At 42.1% G+C, this 20,389-nt stretch overlaps 1 protein-coding gene across 1 annotated transcript; it reads right to left on the bottom strand.

The window, feature by feature from the left end:
• Nucleotides 1–2,009: 2,009 nt before the first annotated feature.
• LOC127933038 (carbonic anhydrase 4-like) lies at nt 2,010–19,575 on the bottom strand. The gene is made up of 8 exons (XM_052529306.1): nt 19,409–19,575; nt 11,087–11,131; nt 10,244–10,408; nt 9,599–9,744; nt 8,582–8,674; nt 6,684–6,750; nt 5,198–5,361; nt 2,010–4,171 (listed from the first exon to the last, which is right to left on the bottom strand). Exons 1-8 carry the CDS (start codon nt 19,470–19,472, stop codon nt 3,992–3,994), a joined length of 924 nt encoding a protein of 307 aa, XP_052385266.1. The 5' UTR covers nt 19,473–19,575; the 3' UTR covers nt 2,010–3,991.
• Nucleotides 19,576–20,389: the final 814 nt, after the last annotated feature.

Raw genomic sequence — 20,389 nt, forward strand, 5'->3', positions numbered from 1 at the left:
CTTCTACAAAGTATTGACTCAGGGGCAGGTAGCCTAGTGGTTAGAGCGTTGGACTAGTAACCGAAAGGTTTACAAGATAGATTCTCCGAGCTGACAAGGTACAAATCTGTCGTTCTGCTCCTGAACAAGGCAGTTAACCCACTGTTCCTAGACCAGTTAACCCACTGTTCCTAGACCAGTTAACCCACTGTTCCTAGACCAGTTAACCCACTGTTCCTAGACCGTCATTGGAAATAAGAATTTGTTCTTAACTGACCTGCCTAGTAAAATAAAAGAGGCAAGGTAATGAGTTAAAGTTTTATTTTAATTGAAAATAAAAATGTGTTCTTAATAAATAAAAAGGTAAAATAAAAAATGAATACTTACTACTAAATTAGATATTTCTGTATATATGTTTTGTTTAAAACATGTTTTCAGCTTCATTATGAGGTATTGTGTGTAGATGGTGAGATATTTTTATTTAATTTAATCCATTTTGAATTGAGGCTGTAACACAACAACCTGTGGAATAAGTCAAGGTGTGCGAATACTTGCTGAAGACACTGTAACTCATTGGCCAAAACTACCAGATTACAAATTACAGCACATGTTGTATCAAGGGATTGTTTGCACATCTATTAAAATGACAGTTACTGTACATTACCACATTACACATTCACAGCTTCTACAGGCTGCTGTTGTGTTGATTAACTGACTGGGTAGGCTACATACAAACAGAATGACTGCTCTCAGTGCCAGAGAATGGCACAGGATAATACCAAAGTTACCAGTTATTCTCAACTGAGTCCAAACAAGATCTGTGTAAATGTGTATCAAGGAGTTCATTTTAAACACAGTTCTTTTGGTCACTGACAACCTTTACAGAGAGTTTTTTCCCCCCTCAATTCCCATTGGGCACAACATGGCCAATCACACGCATTGAGATTGAGGATGCCTCTGGTTTCTCTCTGCCTTGGAAGAATGGAACTCTTTGTCCTCTGGACCACAGAGACAGGTCTATTTGGAGTTAGTGAAGATACTGCACATGGGGATGTTTGTGATCTGTCGGCAGGGGGTTTTGGACTAGAACCTCCGTGCTTCTACATCTGCATTGCTTGCTGTTTAGGGGTTTTCAGACTGGGATTTCTGTACAGCACTTCGTGCCACATCGGCTGATGTAAAAATGATTATAAAAAAAAAAAAAACATTTGATCGATTGATAGAATGGCAAAGATGAGAGGAAAGAAGAGGATCATGGGATAGAAGTTTAATAGTGCTTTTAATAGCCCTATCCGACATTCAGCATCCCTCCACCTCCCAATCCCTCATCTACCTCTTTAAGTGAAGAGAAAGTAGTGAGGACTAACAAGAAATAAAAGTACTGTCAGTGTCTATGGGGATCAAAACAAGATGTCTGTCATTAGAGCATTAGAGCATGTGTATTCTGTATGGTCACTCTGGAAGGAGCTTTCTGTCACGGTGAGTCTTTCATTTCCTAAACGACGAGAAAGGGGGGGGGGGTATGTGAATGAGTTTACCGGACACCTGCATATCTGTCGAGGAACCCCCCAGTACAGGAGGCTGTTCCAAGCCTTGTAGATTAGGGTGTCTACTGTCTAGAGTGCCGTAAGATTGCCCTGTCTCCGAGCGTGGTATGCGCGTGCATTTTGTGTGTGTGTGTGATTACTCAGGCCAAGGATATTCCCCCCCCCCAAAAAAAAATCCAGAACAAGTCAATTAGAAAAGGATTAGAGATCCATCAGACCGACCAACTAGACCAGGAGGCTAACAGGAAACTGAGAAGTCTATCCAATCCACAGAGGTTTGAGCCTCAAGATAAAGAGAGCCAGGGAGAGACAGAACACTTGATCTTAGATTAGCACCTTCAGGGTACAGGGGGGCAGCAGTACAGTAAGTCAGAAGCCTGTGTTTGTAATTGAATTCAAAGAGCACACACACTTATTGCTCATGCCAAATCTGACATACCCGTAGAAGCATTGATTGCCCAATGAACCAGATAGACCAACTCATTAACAAAAAGGCATGTCAGTAGTTTATTCAATCGGAACTCATTCTCCATATCACGTATAACATTTTCAAACATTACAACCAAACAAACTCAAACGTTTAATACTTCTGAACATATCTCATTTCAAGAGTTAACATATTTTGAATTGGTCAGAAACAACTTGCTAATGTAATCCATTTCCCCTTTTTTTTTGGGGGGGGGGGGAGATTGGTTTTCATTCTGAAATATATATATATATATCTATAGTTGTGTATTTATTGAACTTTTATTTAACCAGGAAAAGCCCATTGAGACCCAGAGTCTCTTTTTTTCAAGGGAGACTTGGCCAAGGCAGAAACAATCATTATATTTAAACTTTTAAACACCAAGCTGTATATAAATAACATTAACAGTATGTCCTTATATATATATATATCAATACACATACAGTACACAAAATACGTGTACACATTACACAGTATATAAATGTAATATAACATTGGTGCACTATGAAACAAACGGAACATGTATATAATTAATATTCCTAGTTCAATCTGTACATCAGTCTTGTCTTGATCATATTGGAGTAAATAATTCACAGTAGGTAACATTCAGTGCATTCAAGACCCCTGTAATAAAAGCTGTGAACACAAGGTCACATGTTCTCAAAAGGGTTTAACAGTTTAATTGGCCGAGCTGGTGGAGAAGTATACAGTTTCTGAAGTGGCTTAGGTAGAAAGTGTGTACAGTCTCTATGGTTCTCTTGCTCTGTTACAGCATGAGAGAGAGAGACAACATGCAGATCCATGCTAAACATTTGGATATGGATAATTGGCCATAAAACTATAATGCCATTGGTCAAATAAGTATCAATCAATCTGTCAATCAATTAATCTATCTATTTATCAATCAATTAGTTGGTTATTTTAAATATTCACTGTGTCCACTCCCTATTTCAGCTTCTAGTCTTCTTCTGTGTGTTCAGAATAGCCGCTGTCAATCGCCTCATGACCTAGTGTCAGAGCAGTTTTGGAGGGAGCCGGAAAGCTCATCACTCCAGCTCCGCATCTTCCTCCACCTCCTCTTCCTCCACCAAGAGGTGGAGCTCATGTGTGACCAGGGGGGGGGGTCGGGACAGGGACAGTCCAGCCTCTAAACACTTTAACACTCACTATGGTGTGTTGTGTTCCTCATGGGTCGGCCTGTGTCTTTTAGTTCCCCCTGGGCCCCTGGGTGAGTGATTCATGTGTTGCTCTGGGGACCTCCGTCCTCCTTACCCCTTAGATAATAATAATAATAAATGGCATATATTATTATTATTATTATTGCTCTGGGGACCTCCGTCCTCCTTACCCCTTAGATAATGTTGCCCCGGGGCCCGTGGTGGGTGGCAATAGCATGCTCACCTAACTGGTGACGGTGGTTGTGATAACGGGAGTTCATGGACTTGGCAATGCAGAGGGAAAGATCAGGCCATGGCATTTCTCTCCTCTTCTCGGTTTTTAATCTGGAGACTGGAAAGTATTTATGACTGCTGGCTATTAATAGCAACTAGCCACCATCCACACGTTCCATTCAAGAACATGATCACTTGCCAGTCCAGTGCCAATCAGGTCATGGATGTATAGGCCTCTATGTTTAGCCTATAGCAGCAGCCCGACCGACCACCTGAACACAGAGCAGAGGGTCCTCACATTTTGTATTGTAACTTTAGACTGGGGACTCTAAATTGACCCGACATTGAACAGGGAGGGATGTTGAACTTATGAACTGTAGAACTCGAGAGCTCTAATACTAAAGTTTGAGAAGGAATTAATCCCTATAGGTCATTGTAAAGGGGTCTGGGGCATGTTGGTTGAGAGTTTTCAAAGGTTAGGGCATGGATGTTGGTTGATTTGATGCTGTAGTTTAGTTTAGTTCGTTTATTTGGCGGTTGGTTCTGAGAACTCATGGTGTTCATGCTGGTGGTGGTGGTGGTGGTGGTGCGGCTCGCTCGGCCTTCCTCTAGTTGGGCTGTGACAGTCCCATCGCCATGGCGACAGAAGCCACGAGGAGCGCGGCGCTAGCCAGCGCCACTGCGCCTCCAGACCGGTACACAACGCGGCGGTTCAGGGGCTGCACCGGCCGGAAGGTGTCCACCATGTCCTTGCCGTCCTTAAACTGGAGTTCTGAAAACTTACGCAGCTGGAAGACAGAACCAACAGGCAGACGCACAAAGGTCACGGAGGTCACGGAGCTGATACTAACAGTAACAATGAGTAGCATCATATCAAACGAACGGTGTATCTACTGGTAGGGTTTGTTCAACTACTCAAAATAACTACTCTATAACTGTTCTGAATGCTGCGGTTCTCCACCACACAACTGTTCTGAATGCTACGGTTCTCCACCACACAACTGTTCTGAATGTTACGGTTCTCCACCACACAACTGTTCTGAATGCTGCGGTTCTCCACCACACAACTGTTCTGAATGTTACGGTTCTCCACCACACAACTGTTCTGAATGTTACGGTTCTCCACCACACAACTGTTCTGAATGTTACGGTTCTCCACCACACAACTGTTCTGAATGCTACGGTTCTCCACCACACAACTGTTCTGAATGTTACGGTTCTCCACCACACAACTGTTCTGAATGCTACGGTTCTCCACCACACAACTGTTCTGAATTCTCTCCACCACACACTGTTCTGAATGCTATTCTCCACCACACAACTGGTTCTCCACCACACAACTGTTCTGAATGTTACCACACAACTGTTCTGTTTCTCCACCACACAACTGTTCTGAATGTTACGGTTCTCCACCACACAACTGTTATGAATGTTACGGTTCTCCACCACACAACTGTTATGAATGTTACGGTTCTCCACCGCACAACTGTTCTGAATGCTACGGTTCTCCACCACACAACTGTTATGAATGTTACGGTTCTCTACCGCACAACTGTTCTGAATGCTGCGGTTCTCCACCACACAACTGTTCTGAATGCTACGGTTCTCCACCACACAACTGTTATGAATGTTACGGTTCTCCACCGCACAACTGTTCTGAATGCTACGGTTCTCCACCACACAACTGTTCTGAATGTTACGGTTCTCCACCGCACAACTGTTCTGAATGCTACGGTTCTCCACCACACAACTGTTCTGCTTTCAGAGTGTTTCCTAATGGACCAACAAAACGTTGGGTTAAACGGCTGCTCTACCTGGTTTTTGCTGAGAGGAATGGGCTTCTCAAACAAGGTCCAGACCACGGACTCAGTGCAGTTGGGGGTGGTGAGGGAGCCTTTGTAACGGTAGTAGTTGGTCAGGTTCTGCTGGGGAGGAATCAGCTGCTCCAGAGACACAGCACTCAGAGTGGCTTGAGCATCTGCAACAGCACAGCATTACAATCAGAAACATTGAGCTCTGAAAACAAATGGAGACAAATTGTATCTGCTACACAGAACTTATATTAATCTTAGCACAACATTGGTGTTGGTACATGCCAACAGGACAAGACATGGGATGAATATAGAGTATTGAAACAAATTGTATCTGCGATGCACAAGTTTCACACAAAAGGGAACATTAATCTTGGCATGAACTCATGAACATATTTGGCACCTGGAGGCAGATAGGACAAGACACAGAGGAAAGCATTGAAGACATTAGTGAAGACATCAAATCTCCTCAGTCTCTCTCGTTGCATGTCAATGAAATGAAACTGTAAGGATGAACAGTATCTGCTATACAGGAGCAGAACAGAACAGAACGTATCGTGTACATTATTAAATGTACAAAGATGTGAGATTGTTTTCAGCTTCGTAAATCTAATTTATGATACATGCCATATCTTTAGCAAGATGGATCTGAATAACCCGTACATCAGTTATGAAATATTCTCACCAGTCATCCTGATGCTCTGGAGAGATCTAACATCAGTTATGAAATATTCTCACCAGTCGTCCTGATGCTCTGGAGAGATCTAACATTAGGCTATAAAATATACTCACGAGTCGTCCAGATGCTCTGGAGAGATCTAACATTAGGCTATAAAATATACTCTGGATGCTCTGGAGAGATCTAACATTAGGCTATAAAATATACTCACGAGTCCTGATGCTCTGATCTAACATTAGCTATAAAATATACTGGTCGTCCAGAGATCTAACATTAGGCTATAAAATATACTCACGAGTCGTCCTGATGCTCTGGAGAGATCTAACATTAGGCTATAAAATATACTCACGAGTCGTCCTGATGCTCTGGAGAGATCTAACATTAGGCTGATGCTCTGGAGAGATCTAACATTAGGCTATAAAATATACTCACGAGTCGTCCTGATGCTCTGGAGAGATCTAACATTAGGCTATAAAATATACTCACCAGTCGTCTTGATGCTCTGGAGAGATCTAACATTAGGCTATAAAATATACTCACCAGTCGTCCTGATGCTCTGGAGAGATCTAACATTAGGCTATAAAATATACTCACGAGTCGTCCTGATGCTCTGGAGAGATCTAACATTAGGCTATAAAATATACTCACGAGTCGTCCAGATGCTCTGGAGAGATCTAACATTAGGCTATAAAATATACTCACGAGTCGTCCTGATGCTCTGGAGAGATCTAACATTAGGCTATAAAATATACTCACGAGTCGTCTTGATGCTCTGGAGAGATCTAACATTAGGCTATAAAATATACTCACGAGTCGTCCTGATGCTCTGGAGAGCTTTTACAACGGGGTCATATTTTCGGTTTTCACTGAGAGATTCCTGACAAATGGTAGAAAAATAAGAATCGTGACTCGAGCATACAGGGCCTCCAGAGAGTATTCACACCCCTTGACCTTATCCACACTTTGCTGTGTTACAGCCTGAATTTAAAAAACAGATTTACATTTGAATGTTGTGTCATTGGCCTATTCATAATACCCCATAATGTCAAAATGGAATTCAGTTTTTCGATTTTATTTAATTAATAATAAATTAAAAAAATTAAAACAACAAGCTGAAATGTCTTGAGTCGATAAGTGTTCAACCCCTTTGTTATAACAAGCCTAAATAAGTTCAGGAGTAAACATTTGCTTAACATTTCACATTATAAGTTGCATGGACTCACTCTGTCTGCAATAATAGTGTTTAACATTATTTTTTTTTAAGGACTACCTCATCTCTGTACCCGACACATACAATTATCTGTAAGGTCCCTCAGTCGAGCAGTGCATTTCAAACACAGATTCAACCACAAAGACCAGAGAGGTTTCCAATGGCTTGCAAAGAAGGGCACCAATTCGTAAATGGGTAAAAAAGCAGACCTTGAATATCCCTTTGAGCATGGTGAAGCTATTAATTACATTTAGGATGGTGTATCAATACACCCAGTAACGAGAAGATACAGGTGTCCTACCTAACTTCCTTCCTAACTCAGTTGCCAGAGAGGAAAGAAACCGCTCAGGGATTTCACCATGAGGCCAATGGTGACTTTAGAATAGTTACAGAGTTTAATGGCTGTGACAGGAGAAAACTGAGGATGGATGAACAACATTGTAGTTAGTATTGAGAAGTAACCTAATTAACAGAGTGAAAACAGTACAGAATACAAATACTCCGAAACATGCATGCCGAAACATGCATCCTGTTTGGAACAAGGCACTAAATACTCCGAAACATGCATCCTGTTTGGAACAAGGCACTATATACTCCGAAACATGCATCCTGTTTGGAACAAGGCACTATATATATATATATATATAATACTGTAAAAAATGTGCCAAAGCAATTCACTTTTTGTCCTGAAGACAAAGTGTTGTGTTTGTGTCAAATCCAATAAAACACATTACGGAGCACCATTCTCCATAGTTCAAGTTTAGCGGAGGCTGCATCATGTTATGGGTATACTTGTAATCGTTAAGGACGGGGGAGTTTTGCAGGATAAAAAATATATGGCATAAAGTTAAGGACAGGCAAAATCCTATCCAAAAAACCTATGGCAAGACCTGAAAATGCTTGTCTAGCAATGATCAACAACCAAATTGACAGACAGAGCTTGAAGAATTTAAAAAAGTATAATGAGCAAATGTTGCTCAATCCAGGTGTGGACAAGCTCTTAGATATTTACCCAGAAAGACTCAATTGCTGTCAAAGGTGCTTCTACAAAGTATTGACTCAGGGGTATAAATATTTATGTAAGTTAGATATTTATGTATTTAATTTACAATAAATTAGCTAACTTTTCTAAAAAATATGATTTAACTTATCAACTTGTCATTATGTGGTATTGTGTGTAGATGGGTGAGAAAAACAGCAACAATGTAATCCATTTTGAATTCAGGCTGTAACACAACAAAATGTAGAATATGTCAAGGGGTGTGAATACTTTCTGAATGCACTGTATATATATATATATATATAAACACACAGTATATATATACACACATAAATAAACGCCAATATATAAACACACAGTATATCACATACAAGACAAATTGCACGGTGCTATGATGTCATTTCATTTAGAAGTGTTGCCACGGATACGTGCATTCAGAAGTCAAAGACTGACCGGCTACGGCAGAGACCATTCAAACATATTGAAATGTTAACGAACCTCGTAGAAAAATCCCAGGACTGCAACTCCGGATGGATCTTTCAAGGCATCTCCCAAGTTCGAGTGCTGCTGTTTCATGTGAACAATATGCAGCTGTAGAAAAGTAAATAGAAAGTCCGTATCATCACTATCAGACTTCGTAGCATTTAAAATATATATATATATATATAAAACTTTCCTCTGAACTCCGTTTTAAATTGGACTGTGATCCTCTGTTATGGATGTGACAAACAATATATAAAAAGTGCGTTTCGTGTGTGTCAAAATCAAACTTTATTGGTCACACACACACGCACACGCACACACACACACACACACACACACACACACACACACACACACACACACACACACACGGTTAGCAGTTATTATTGATAGTGATGCGAAATGCTTGTGCTTTCGACAGTGCAGTAATATCTAACAAGTGATCTAACAATTCCACTACAACGACCTAATACACACAAATCTAAGTAAAGGAATGGAATAAGAATATGTACATATAAATATATGGATGAGCACTGACCGAGCGGCATAGGCAAGATGCAATAGATGGTATAAAACACAGTATATTTATTGCATCTTGCCTATGCCGCTCAGTGTGTGTGTGTGTGTGTGTGTGTCTGTCTGTGTGTGTGTGTGCGCGTGTGCGCGTGTGTGAGTGCGTGTGCGTGCGTGTGTGTGTGTGCGTGTGTGTCAGACAGTAGCTGTCCTACGTAACATTTAAAACACAATATATTGCATCTTGCCTATGCCGCTCAGTGTGTGTGTGTGTGTGTGTGTGTGTGTGTGTGTGTGTGTGTGTGTGTGTGTGTGTGTGTGTGTGTGTGTGTGTGTGTGTGTGTGTGTGTGTGTGTGTGTGTGTGTGTGTGTGTGTGTGTGTGTGTGTATGCGTGGTAGACAGTAGCTGTCCTACGTAACATTTAAAACACAGTATATTGCATCTTGCCTATGCCGCTCAGTGCGTGCGTGCGTGCGTGCGTGTGCGTGTCAGACAGTAGCTGTCCTACGTAACATTACCTCCATGGGGTACTGCTCTCCGTCGATGGTGTGTTCTGACCCTGGTCCTCCGTTCTTGCCCCAGTGCAGGTGGAACTGCACTGCCTTATAGGGCGTCTCCAGGTCTCCGCCAATCACATAGGCATCGTGAGGCACGTTCACCTGCACTGGAGGGGATAACACAGTGGAAATTACATTCATTAAAAAATATAGACGTTATATAGATCTTTCTAGATGTTTGTTGCTAGGAAACGACATGCTTCTGGAGGGGAGTGGTGGGTTATTGGGATCAACAACAACATGGTTTGTCTTTGAATGTAAACAATTTCAATAAATAAAAGCATCTTTACATAATTTAGATCAAGTTCAGGTAGGCATGAGGAAAGACTGTTCAAGGGCCTTAATGAAACATACCAGAGTGTCCATTGTATTTGATCGGGCCTTAATGAAACATACCAGAGTGTCCATTGTTTTTGATCGGGCCTTAATGAAACATACCAGAGTGTCCATTGTTTTTGATCGGGCCTTAATGAAACATACCAGAGTGTCCATTGTTTTTGATCGGGCCTTAATGAAACATACCAGAGTGTCCATTGTTTTTGATCGGGCCTTAATGAAACATACCAGAGTGTTCATTGTATTTGATCGCGCCTTAATGAAACATACCAGAGTGTCCATTGTTTTTGATCGCGCCTTGGAAGGAATCCTGGTACTGTTTAAACTGGAAGGGTGTGAGGCGATTGTCTGGTATGGTCTTCCTGTGGACGATGTTGATGGGGGATTGGTTATCGCCTGCACAGACTCTGTTAACATGATCCCACTTCTCAGGTCCTGTAGAACAGTGAGGATAAAAAGACAGCAAGATACACACCAGGAATGTTCTAGTGTATTACATCTGTCTGAATACAACTGTTTTGAGGAGTGGGTAAGTGTTTCATTAGGAGGGAGGGAGGGAGAGGAGAGGAGAGGAGAGGAGAGGAGAGGAGAGAGAGAGAGAGAGAGAGAGAGAGAGAGAGAGAGAGGAGAGAGAGGGAGAGAGGGAGGGAGGGAGGGAGGGAGGGAGGGAGGGAGGGAGGGAGGGAGGGAGGGAGGGAGGGAGGGGAGGGAGGGAGGGAGGGAGGGAGGGAGGGAGGGAGGGAGAGGAGAGGAGAGGAGAGGAGAGGAGAGGAGAGGAGAGAGGGAGAGAGGGAGAGAGGGAGAGAGAGAGAGAGAGAGAGAGAGAGAGAGAGGGAGGGAGGGAGGGAGGGAGGGAGGGGGGGAGGGAGAGGAGAGGAGAGAGGGAGAGAGGGAGGGAGGGAGGGAGGGAGGGAGGGAGGGAGGGAGGGAGGGAGGGAGGGGAGGGAGGGGAGGGAGGGAGGGAGGGAGGGAGGGAGGGAGGGAGGGAGGGAGGGAGGGAGGGAGGGAGGGAGGGAGGGGGAGGGAGGGAGGGAGGGAGGGGTTTGGACAGATGGACAGGTATGGACAGATTTAACATGACATTTCTTGTTCATCACTGTGTTTCAAACTCACCATTACAAGGGGTGTCACAGGTATGTTGGGACTGGTAGCACCAATCTGAAACATGACAAATATCAGTAAACCATACATGATCAGAATATTTAGCGCATAACAAACAGCATCTAAATCCCACAATCTGTTGTTGTTTCCCTGTAATATAATGTTACAGTCAGAATCAAACATCAATCACGTCAAAGCAAATATCCTTCTGTGAAAACAGTGGTGAGGATTGACCTTGATATGAATAAATGTTCCTAAAATAAACTATGTGAGTTGTTGCCACAGATTGAAACTGTGAAGATCTGAAACCAATGGAGAGTATTTCAGGGAGGAGAGTAGAAGGGGAGGGGCTAGGGTCTGATGTCATCATCGGCCCCATACATTCTAATCCTACGGCCCCATACACTCTAATGCTACGGCCCCATACATTCTAATGCTACGGCCCCATACATTCTAATCCTACGGCCCCATACATTCTAATCCTACGACCCCATACATTCTAATCCTACGGCCCCATACATTCTAATCCTACGACCCCATACATTCTAATCCTACGGCCCCATACATTCTAATCCTACGGCCCCATACATTCTAATCCTACGACCCCATACATTCTAATCCTACGGCCCCATACACTCTAATCCTACGGCCCCATACATTCTAACCCTACGGCCCCATACATTCTAATCCTACGGCCCCATACATTCTAATCCTACGGCCCCATACACTCTAATCCTACGGCCCCATACACTCTAATCCTACGGCCCCATACACTCTAATCCTACGGCCCCATACACTCTAATCCTACGGCCCCATACACTCTAATCCTACGGCCCCATACATTCTAATCCTACGGCCCCATACATTCTAATCCTACGGCCCCATACATTCTAATCCTACGGCCCCATACATTCTAATCCTACGGCCCCATACACTCTAATCCTACGGCCCCATACATTCTAATCCTACGGCCCCATACATTCTAATCCTACGGCCCCATACACTCTAATCCTACGGCCCCATACACTCTAATCCTACGGCCCCATACACTCTAATCCTACGGCCCCATACACTCTAATCCTACGGCCCCATACATTCTAATCCTACGGCCCCATACATTCTAATCCTACGGCCCCATACATTCTAATCCTACGGCCCCATACACTCTAATCCTACGGCCCCATACACTCTAATCCTACGGCCCCATACATTCTAATCCTACGGCCCCATACATTCTAATCCTACGGCCCCATACACTCTAATCCTACGGCCCCATACACTCTAATCCTACGGCCCCATACACTCTAATCCTACGGCCCCATACACTCCATTTATACATGTCTTTCTGGACGGAGGCAGTTATCACCTGAGTAAAGAATGTTTATACCCTCATCCTATTGTCAACCCTCACAGCAGTTAACAACATTCTGTACTGCAGTCTATTTGGAGAACTAAGGGGAGGGAGGAGGATGGACAGCAGTAATTCTGGAGAATGACCAGAAACCGCATCCGCAAGATTTCAAAGATATTTATCAAATCTGCCCATTATCAATAGTTCGTTTATTTCCGCTTTTCCGCAAACAATGAATTGTTCAAGTTTTGCTTAAAGTCAACTGTTATTACCGGTTATACAAATGCCCCTAATACACAGGAATTGTGTTTTCTATTGTTCAAGTACACAAAGGCACACTAACAAGTTTACGCGCTATCAGAATATATACAAAATGTTTTTTTTTTTTTTAAATTAACATCAAAGGACAACTTCTCACGCATGTTTTGAAAGTTTATTAATATTTCACAATGGGACTGGCTCTTGCTCTGAGACAAATATCTACTGCTGTCTCGCAGATCGAATATTTATGGGAAATACACAAATGGAATATGTGTTATTAGTACTGGAGTGGAAGAGTTTCTCCTCCCGAAGCTGTTCTGCCTTGTTATTATTCGACCATGCTGGTCATTTATGAACATTTGAACATCTTGGCCATGTTCTGTTATAATCTCCACCCGGCACAGCCAGAAGAGGACTGATCACCCCACATAGCCTGGTTCCTCTCTAGGTTTCTTCCTAGGTTTTGGCCTTTCTAGGGAGTTTTTTCCTAGCCACTGTGCTTCTACACCTGCATTGCTTGCTGTTTGGGGTTTTAGGCTGGGTTTCTGTACAGCACTTTGAGATATCCGCTGATGTACGAAGGGCTATATAAATACATTTGATTTGATTTGAAGCTGAAGGAAGTGCTGGTTCCTGGTTTCTTTCTTTGCCACCATTGATTGGTTGGTAAGCCCATTTCCTTCTGTACTGGTGTGATCATGGCTATCATTTTTTTTTTAAAGCCCAAATAAACTCTGCAGGGGTCTAGACTTGGAAGGTCACAGAGTGTACCCATATGGTGCCATTATTAATATATTGTTTTCAATAAATAAATAACCTTCAAGCTGATCAAAGAAAAGAGCCAGCACCATACAGGGAGGAAGAAATAAGTAGCAGGAGCACTTTGGGAACTCCAAAACAACCACATATGCTCTGGTATGAGAATAGTACTAAAAAATGAACAATTATAACCACAAATAGGTGCTAAGTGGCATAAAAATTGTTGGTTTGCAAAATGCAAAATGTCTACAATTGCAGAAAACTTGCTTTAAATTTGCTTGACATTTTCTTCACCATGGCAAAATGTGTAGAATTGAAAATCAACTTTGCATTTTAAGACTATTTTCCTGCAATTCTACACATTTTACAATTGCGTGCAAACAAGATTCTGTAATTTTAGAACACATTTCAGTCAATTCTACTCATTTTGCCATGAGGCAGAGAAATATTTATTTTCTTCAGTTTTACTGCTAATTTCCTGCAATTCTATCCATTTTGCCATGGGGTGGAGATATATTTTTGCCGTTTTAAAGCTAATTTGTTGCAATTCTACACGTTTTGCCATGACTTATGCCATGTTAATATGATGTCTGAGTGAGAATGACTAACACAATCAATAGAGGCCCCATGGAGGTCAGGGCCCTGGGCACTTACCCTGTGAGCCCGGGCAGTATTTGACCAGGATTACTACAAGTCCAGATATCTAGCTAGACTAACTAGGCTAACTACCAATCTAAACATTGTTAGCTGACGTGGCTAACTACCAATCTAAACATTGTTAGCTGACTAGGCTAACTACCAATCTAAATATTGTTAGCTGACTAGGCTAAATACCGATCTAAACATTGTTAGCCGACTAGGCTAACTATCAATCTAAAAATTGTTAGCTGACTAGGCTAAATACCGATCTAAACATTGTTAGCCGACTAGGCTAACTATCAATCTAAACATTGTTAGCCGACTAGGCTAACTACCAATCGAAACATTGTTAGCCGACTAGGCTAACTACCAATCTAAACATTGTTAACCGACTAGGCTAACTACCAATCTAAACATTGTTAGCCGACTAGGCTAAATACCGATCTAAACATTGTTAGCCGACTAGGCTAACTACCAATCTAAACATTGTTAGCTGACTAGGCTAAATACCGATCTAAACATTGTTAGCCGACTAGGCTAACTATCAATCTAAACATTGTTAGCCGACTAGGCTAACTACCAATCTAAACATTGTTAGCTGACTAGGCTAACTACCAATCTAAACATTGTTAGCTGACTAGGCTAACTACCAATCTAAACATTGTTAGCTGACTAGGCTAACTACCAATCTAAACATTGTTAGCCGACTAGGCTAACTATCAATCTAAACATTGTTAGCCGACTAGGCTAACTATCAATCTAAACATTGTTAGGTGATATGGCTAATTGATTGACTGTTAGTGACTGACGTAACAATAGATAAACTTCTAAATTGCACCTGGTGTATTGTATTACTCTTACTCTCAATAGTAAGTTCAAACCCCGACTGAGTTCCTAAGATAGTTGCCAGGGGCCCTAACCGACTGCTTAGGTCACGTATGCCTGGAGTCGGACCAGGGTTTGCAAGTTGAAAAGCCTTTCAATGTGTGGGCTAAGTCATAATTAAAATACACTAACGCCTATCGACTAATGCCTTCATTGGCCAAGTAGCCTCCCTTCTACCCTGGCCCACATAATCCCTACCCCAACTTCCACCTGTAGAATTAGTTCTAGGAGTTAAACTTCCTTGATGACTTCATGTCCGTTACCAAGTGCACTAGCAGCACCATCAGAACCGTTATCTTATCACTACTGTCTAACAAATAAAATATAAATATGCTGTAAACCATGCAAGAGTGGAATAGTGCGTTTTAAATGGCATTTGTTAAACCATGCAAGAGTGGAATAGTGCGTTTTAAATGGCATTTGTTAAACCATGCAAGAGTGGAATAGTGCGTTTTAAATGGCATTTGAATACTGATTATCTCAGAGGAATAGGTATGGTGTGTATTACGTTTTTTAATAAACGCATTTTACAAACTTACACAGTCCTTAATGTCAATCAATTATCCTACAAACAAAGCCTGCTTCTGTTAAATTGGCATCTAAATCAGATTTCCGTGTTCACAATTCCTGTGTGACCAATAGCTGATCTGCTGATAGGCAGCCCTCGACTGTGCTTTGATCTTTATACCAATGCAGGGCAAAGTAACATTGAACAATGGGTTCTCAAATGGCTTTGAGCTGAGTGCACACTCCCAGGGGAGCGAGGTTTTTGAGCAGCCGAGAAATAGGAAACTGTCAAAGAGAAACAAAAGGCAACGAAAGAAAAATAAATAAGTCTGTCTGCACATTTGCAAACATCATTAGGATATTAGGACGTGTTAAACAAAGACAGCGAGAGAGAGAGAGAGAGAGATCTGAGATGTGTCATGGTGTTCTCTATGCCGTACACAACCCCTCTCCACACACATCACGGTCTGTAGGCCTATAGGTTGTATTTACTCTAGACTAGATATAGACTTAATTACACAACCTGGTCTCAGAGCATTTCGTATAATTCTGTACGTAAATCTGCCACACTCCATTTTTTATGATATTTTATGCATGGTGTGTATCACCCATTTCATACGGTATGTTACAAATTTACAAAACGTATGATATGTTATGAAATCTAGCTAGGTGGGGTAGGTTAGCTAACATTATCTAACAGGCTAATATTAGCTGGGCTAGGGGTTGGGGTTAAGGTTAGAATTAAGTTTACAGTATGTGTTAGGTCAAAGGGTTAGGGTAAGGCTAAGAGGGTTAAGGCTAGGGGAAGGGTTAGCTAAGAGGGTTAAGGCTAGGGGAAGGGTTAGCTAAGAGGGTTAAGGCTAGGTCAAGGGTTAGCTAAGAGGGTTAAGGCTAGGGAAAGGGTTAGCTAAGAGGGTTAAGGCTAGGGCAAGGGTTAGCTAAGAGGGTTAAGGCTAGGGGAAGGGTTAGCTAAGAGGGTTAAGGCTAGGGCAAGGGTTAGCTAAGAGGGTTAAGGCTAGGGAAAGGGTTAGCTAAGAGGGTTAAGGCTAGGGCAAGGGTTAGCTAAGAGGGTTAAGGCTAGGGCAAGGGTTAGCTAAGAGGGTTAAGGCTAGGGCAAGGGTTAGCCTCTTAGCTAACCCTTCCCCTAGAGGGTAAGGCTAGGGCAAGGGTTAGCTAAGAGGGTTAAGGCTAGTGGAAGGGTTAGCTAAGAGGGTTAAGGCTAGTGGAAGGGGTAGCTAAGAGGGTTAAGGCTAGGGCAAGGGTTAGCTAAGAGGGTTAAGGCTAGGGCAAGTGTTAGCTAAGAGGGTTAAGGCTAGGGGAAGGGTTAGCTAAGAGGGTTAAGGCTAGTGGAAGGGTTAGCTAAGAGGGTTAAGGCTAGGGGAAGGGTTAGCTAAGAGGGTTAAGGCTAGGGCAAGGGTTAGCTAAGAGGGTTAAGGCTAGGGGAAGGGTTAGCTAACATGCTAAGTAGTGGCAAAGTAGCTAAAAGGTAGTAAGTAGTTGAAAAGTTGACAACTATCTAAACTGATAACGTTGTTTGTGATGAGATTCAAACTCGCAACCTTTGGGTTACTAGGTGTTTGCGTTATACACCCACCCACCCACCCGACCAACCACCCAACATATCATACTAATTTCAACGTCTCGGTTTTACATGCACTGTTACGTTTAGTCTCTGAGACCAGGCTGAATTACAAGGGGATATGAAAGAACCACAATAATAAAATAGTTACAGATGATATATGGGAAATGGGGCTACGGTGATATACAAGTGGTTGGCATGAGGTCAGGGTGTCTTTTGGGATGCAAAGAGAACAACTCCCCTATTATTTTTTTATTTAACCTTTATTTAACTAGGCAAGTCAGTTAACCAATTCTTATTTACAATGACGGCCTACAGCGGCCAAACCCTGACGACACTGGGCCAATTGTGCGCCGCCCTATGGGACTCCCATTCACGGTTGGTTGTGATACAGCCTGGATTCGAACCAGGGTGTCTGTAATGACGTCTCTAGCTCTGAGATGCAGCTGCGCCACTCTTGATCCCCAAAGAGCAGGGGTGACATTAGACAGTGCACAAGTGTCTAAACCGACCAGTTCAACCATCTGCATTTGCCCACTTGAGAAAATATGTTTTATACAATGTGATACAGCTAGGAATTGGTCAATTGGCATATGGTGATTTTTTGTGTGGATTCAAATAGGGAAGCTCAAGGTCAAAGGCATCTTCTTTTCAGATTCAAAAGCAACGTAGCATGCATGATGTTATCATTTACTTGTGTGGCTGATTTCTTCATCCAAATAGTATGGAATCAAATTTCGTTCTCAGTGGGGACAGCACGATGTTCTCGACATCCGCAGAGCAGGCAGTCTAATGCAGCCTATAGCTCGTGAGCGCGTTACCCATTTCAGGACTGGGGAAAGCCAACAGATAATGTATTTTTGTTAATTAAACCGTTAGATCTACCTGTATGAGATCTGAGTTCTCGTGTGTTTTTCCCGGAAAACGTTTGTAGAGATTGACCGTTTATCCGCAGTTTGTTGTTGGAGCTCATGCTGCTTCTCGTTGCGACAGGCACGCAAGTCTCTCTCATTGGCTCGTGCTGAACTCCGTATCGGGTGCAGGTGCACGTGGAAGAATGAATGGGGATTGCTTGATATAACAGAGCTTTTTTCAAAATCCCATTCTGAAAACGATATGATGGGCTTCTCTGTTCGTTTTCTTTTAATAGTTGACCAGCATAATCTACCGGTCATCATGTTAACACCTTAAAGCCGACACCTTTGGCACATTGATTTGTTGACAGACAGAGACACTTGAGTTTCACTGTATGTCTTTGAACTTACTGTGCCACAGTGCTTTCATGGTAAAGGGGTTGGAGATCTGTGGATCTGCCTGCCAGCATTGCGTGGGAAATCTCTATGACGCACATGTCAGGTGTTGAATAGCATTTACGCGCGCGTTTGGGGTGATGATATTACATTTACATTTAAGTAATTTAGCAGACGCTCTTATCCAGAGCGACTTACAAATTGGTGCATTCACCTTATGACATCCAGTGGAACAGCCACTTTACAATAGTGCATCTGATATGCGGTGCGGGACTGAAGCAGCTCGTTCATGTTTGAGGCTAGTTGTGATCATAAGGTAGTAAGTACCCTAATACGTTTTTTAAATTTATTTATATCAAGTTATCCCGATAAGTGTTTTCAATTTCATAGATGCTCAAATATAACAGTGGATGATATCTGAGCGGCGGCTTGCTGACACGGGATTTTTAAAAGCCAAACAGGACCTTTCCTAATGAAAGGTAAATTCAACTTCATAGAATTTACACCAAAAATATAACAGCTAAAAACTGACTTCAACCAGTTGTTTTTAATGTGTTATTGGTCTACTTCTAATATTTTAATAAACCTATGCTTGAAAGCTAATCAAATACGATATAAATATATTTGTTACCGTTTAATAAAATAATAATTAAAAACATGTAAACCCTCAATTACAACAGCAACAATGTAAATGGAAAACAATGATCAGGTGTATCACGAATAAACAGGCTACTCATAGGATGACCAGAGGATGTAATGTGATCTCACTAAGCTGATGTAATCTTTGACATGCAGCCAGGACAATATTAATTTACCTCAAAGCTTTGAATGGTAGGAAATTAGTACGTTGTCGCCTGTTTACTTACATTGGATACGTTTGGCTACATTTTTTTACATTTATTTTATATATATTTATAGACCTAGTATATCTTTTTTTTTACTGTACAATAAGTAAATTCCTACTTATCAATATATTTTTTCGTTTCCCCTAATTTATGAAAAATAGATTCACAAATATGATGTATTGAACGAATGTATAGTTTATACAGATAATACACCTTTCCTTCCAAGTTCAGAATACAATTAATTAAAAATCGACTCACCTGCACCGGTGCAGATTTTGAAAAAGAATGCCAGAAAAAATGATAGGATAAGATGTTGCTGCATTTTGGAGAGCGTCTCTGTCAGGTTCGAGCGGCGCAGGGCAACACAATGAGTTATTTATTTTTCAATGTGATCGCATTCCTCTTCCAAGAGGGTCTTATACTTATCTATCATCCTACTCAACAGGAAAGAAACAGCCCACCCCTGGCCCCTCCCCTTTCGGATATTACTTCTATTGAACCATCCCCAACCGATAACATCTTTTCTAATCAAACAATTGTATACGAGAGGGCGTGTTAAACGACTGCCACTAAACGAACACCATGCAGGTAGAGATATCTGATAATATAAAGTAACAACTGACCACCTCTGATTTACTTAAGGCAGCATATCAAACCATACAACTTTATTGTCCATATGTTTTACAGCGAAACAAAAGAAATGGTCAATCCCCCCCCCCCAAAGCACACATAACAGTTGAGTCAAGCACAGGTTCTAGCTGCTCTACAGCTCCCCTGAATGGAGAGCATGTTGTAGGGTCAAGGGCCTTGCTCAAGGACCAATGGTAGGGGGATGTCTTGAGGATGGGAACCCAGCAGCTCTCCGATTACCAGCCCCTTTTCCAGCGCCCGGCCCCAGGAATCGAACCAGGCACCTTTCAGCTACAGAGCCAACTCTTTAACCGCTGGGCTACCTACCACCCCAAATATATATATACAGTGGGGCAAAACAGTATTTAGTCAGCCACCAATTGTGCAAGTTCTCCCACTTAAAAAGATGAGAGAGGCCTGTAATTTTCATCATAGGTACACTTCAACTATGACAGACAAAATGAGAAAAAAAATTCAGAAAATCACATTGTAGGATTTGCAAATTATGGTGGAAAATAAGTATTTGGTCACCTACAAACAAGCAAGATTTCTGGCTCTCACAGACCTGTAACTTCTTTAAGAGGCTCCTCTGTTCTCCACTCGTTACCT

Source organism: Oncorhynchus keta, chromosome 11 (assembly GCF_023373465.1).
Source record: "Oncorhynchus keta strain PuntledgeMale-10-30-2019 chromosome 11, Oket_V2, whole genome shotgun sequence".
Classification (NCBI taxonomy): domain Eukaryota; kingdom Metazoa; phylum Chordata; class Actinopteri; order Salmoniformes; family Salmonidae; genus Oncorhynchus; species Oncorhynchus keta.

Excerpts from the sequence above, each read along its gene's own strand:
- LOC127933038 (XM_052529306.1), bottom strand. The coding sequence starts at position 19,472 with ATGCAGCAACATCTTATCCTATCATTTTTTCTGGCATTCTTTTTCAAA. Across the intron at positions 11,132-19,408 it reads CAAAATCTGCACCGGTGCAG|ATTGGTGCTACCAGTCCCAA; the intron begins GTGAGTCGATTT and ends GTCATGTTTCAG. Across the intron at positions 5,362-6,683 it reads CCAGAGCATCAGGACGACTC|ATGCTCAAGCCACTCTGAGT; the intron begins GTGAGTATATTT and ends GTGCTGTTGCAG.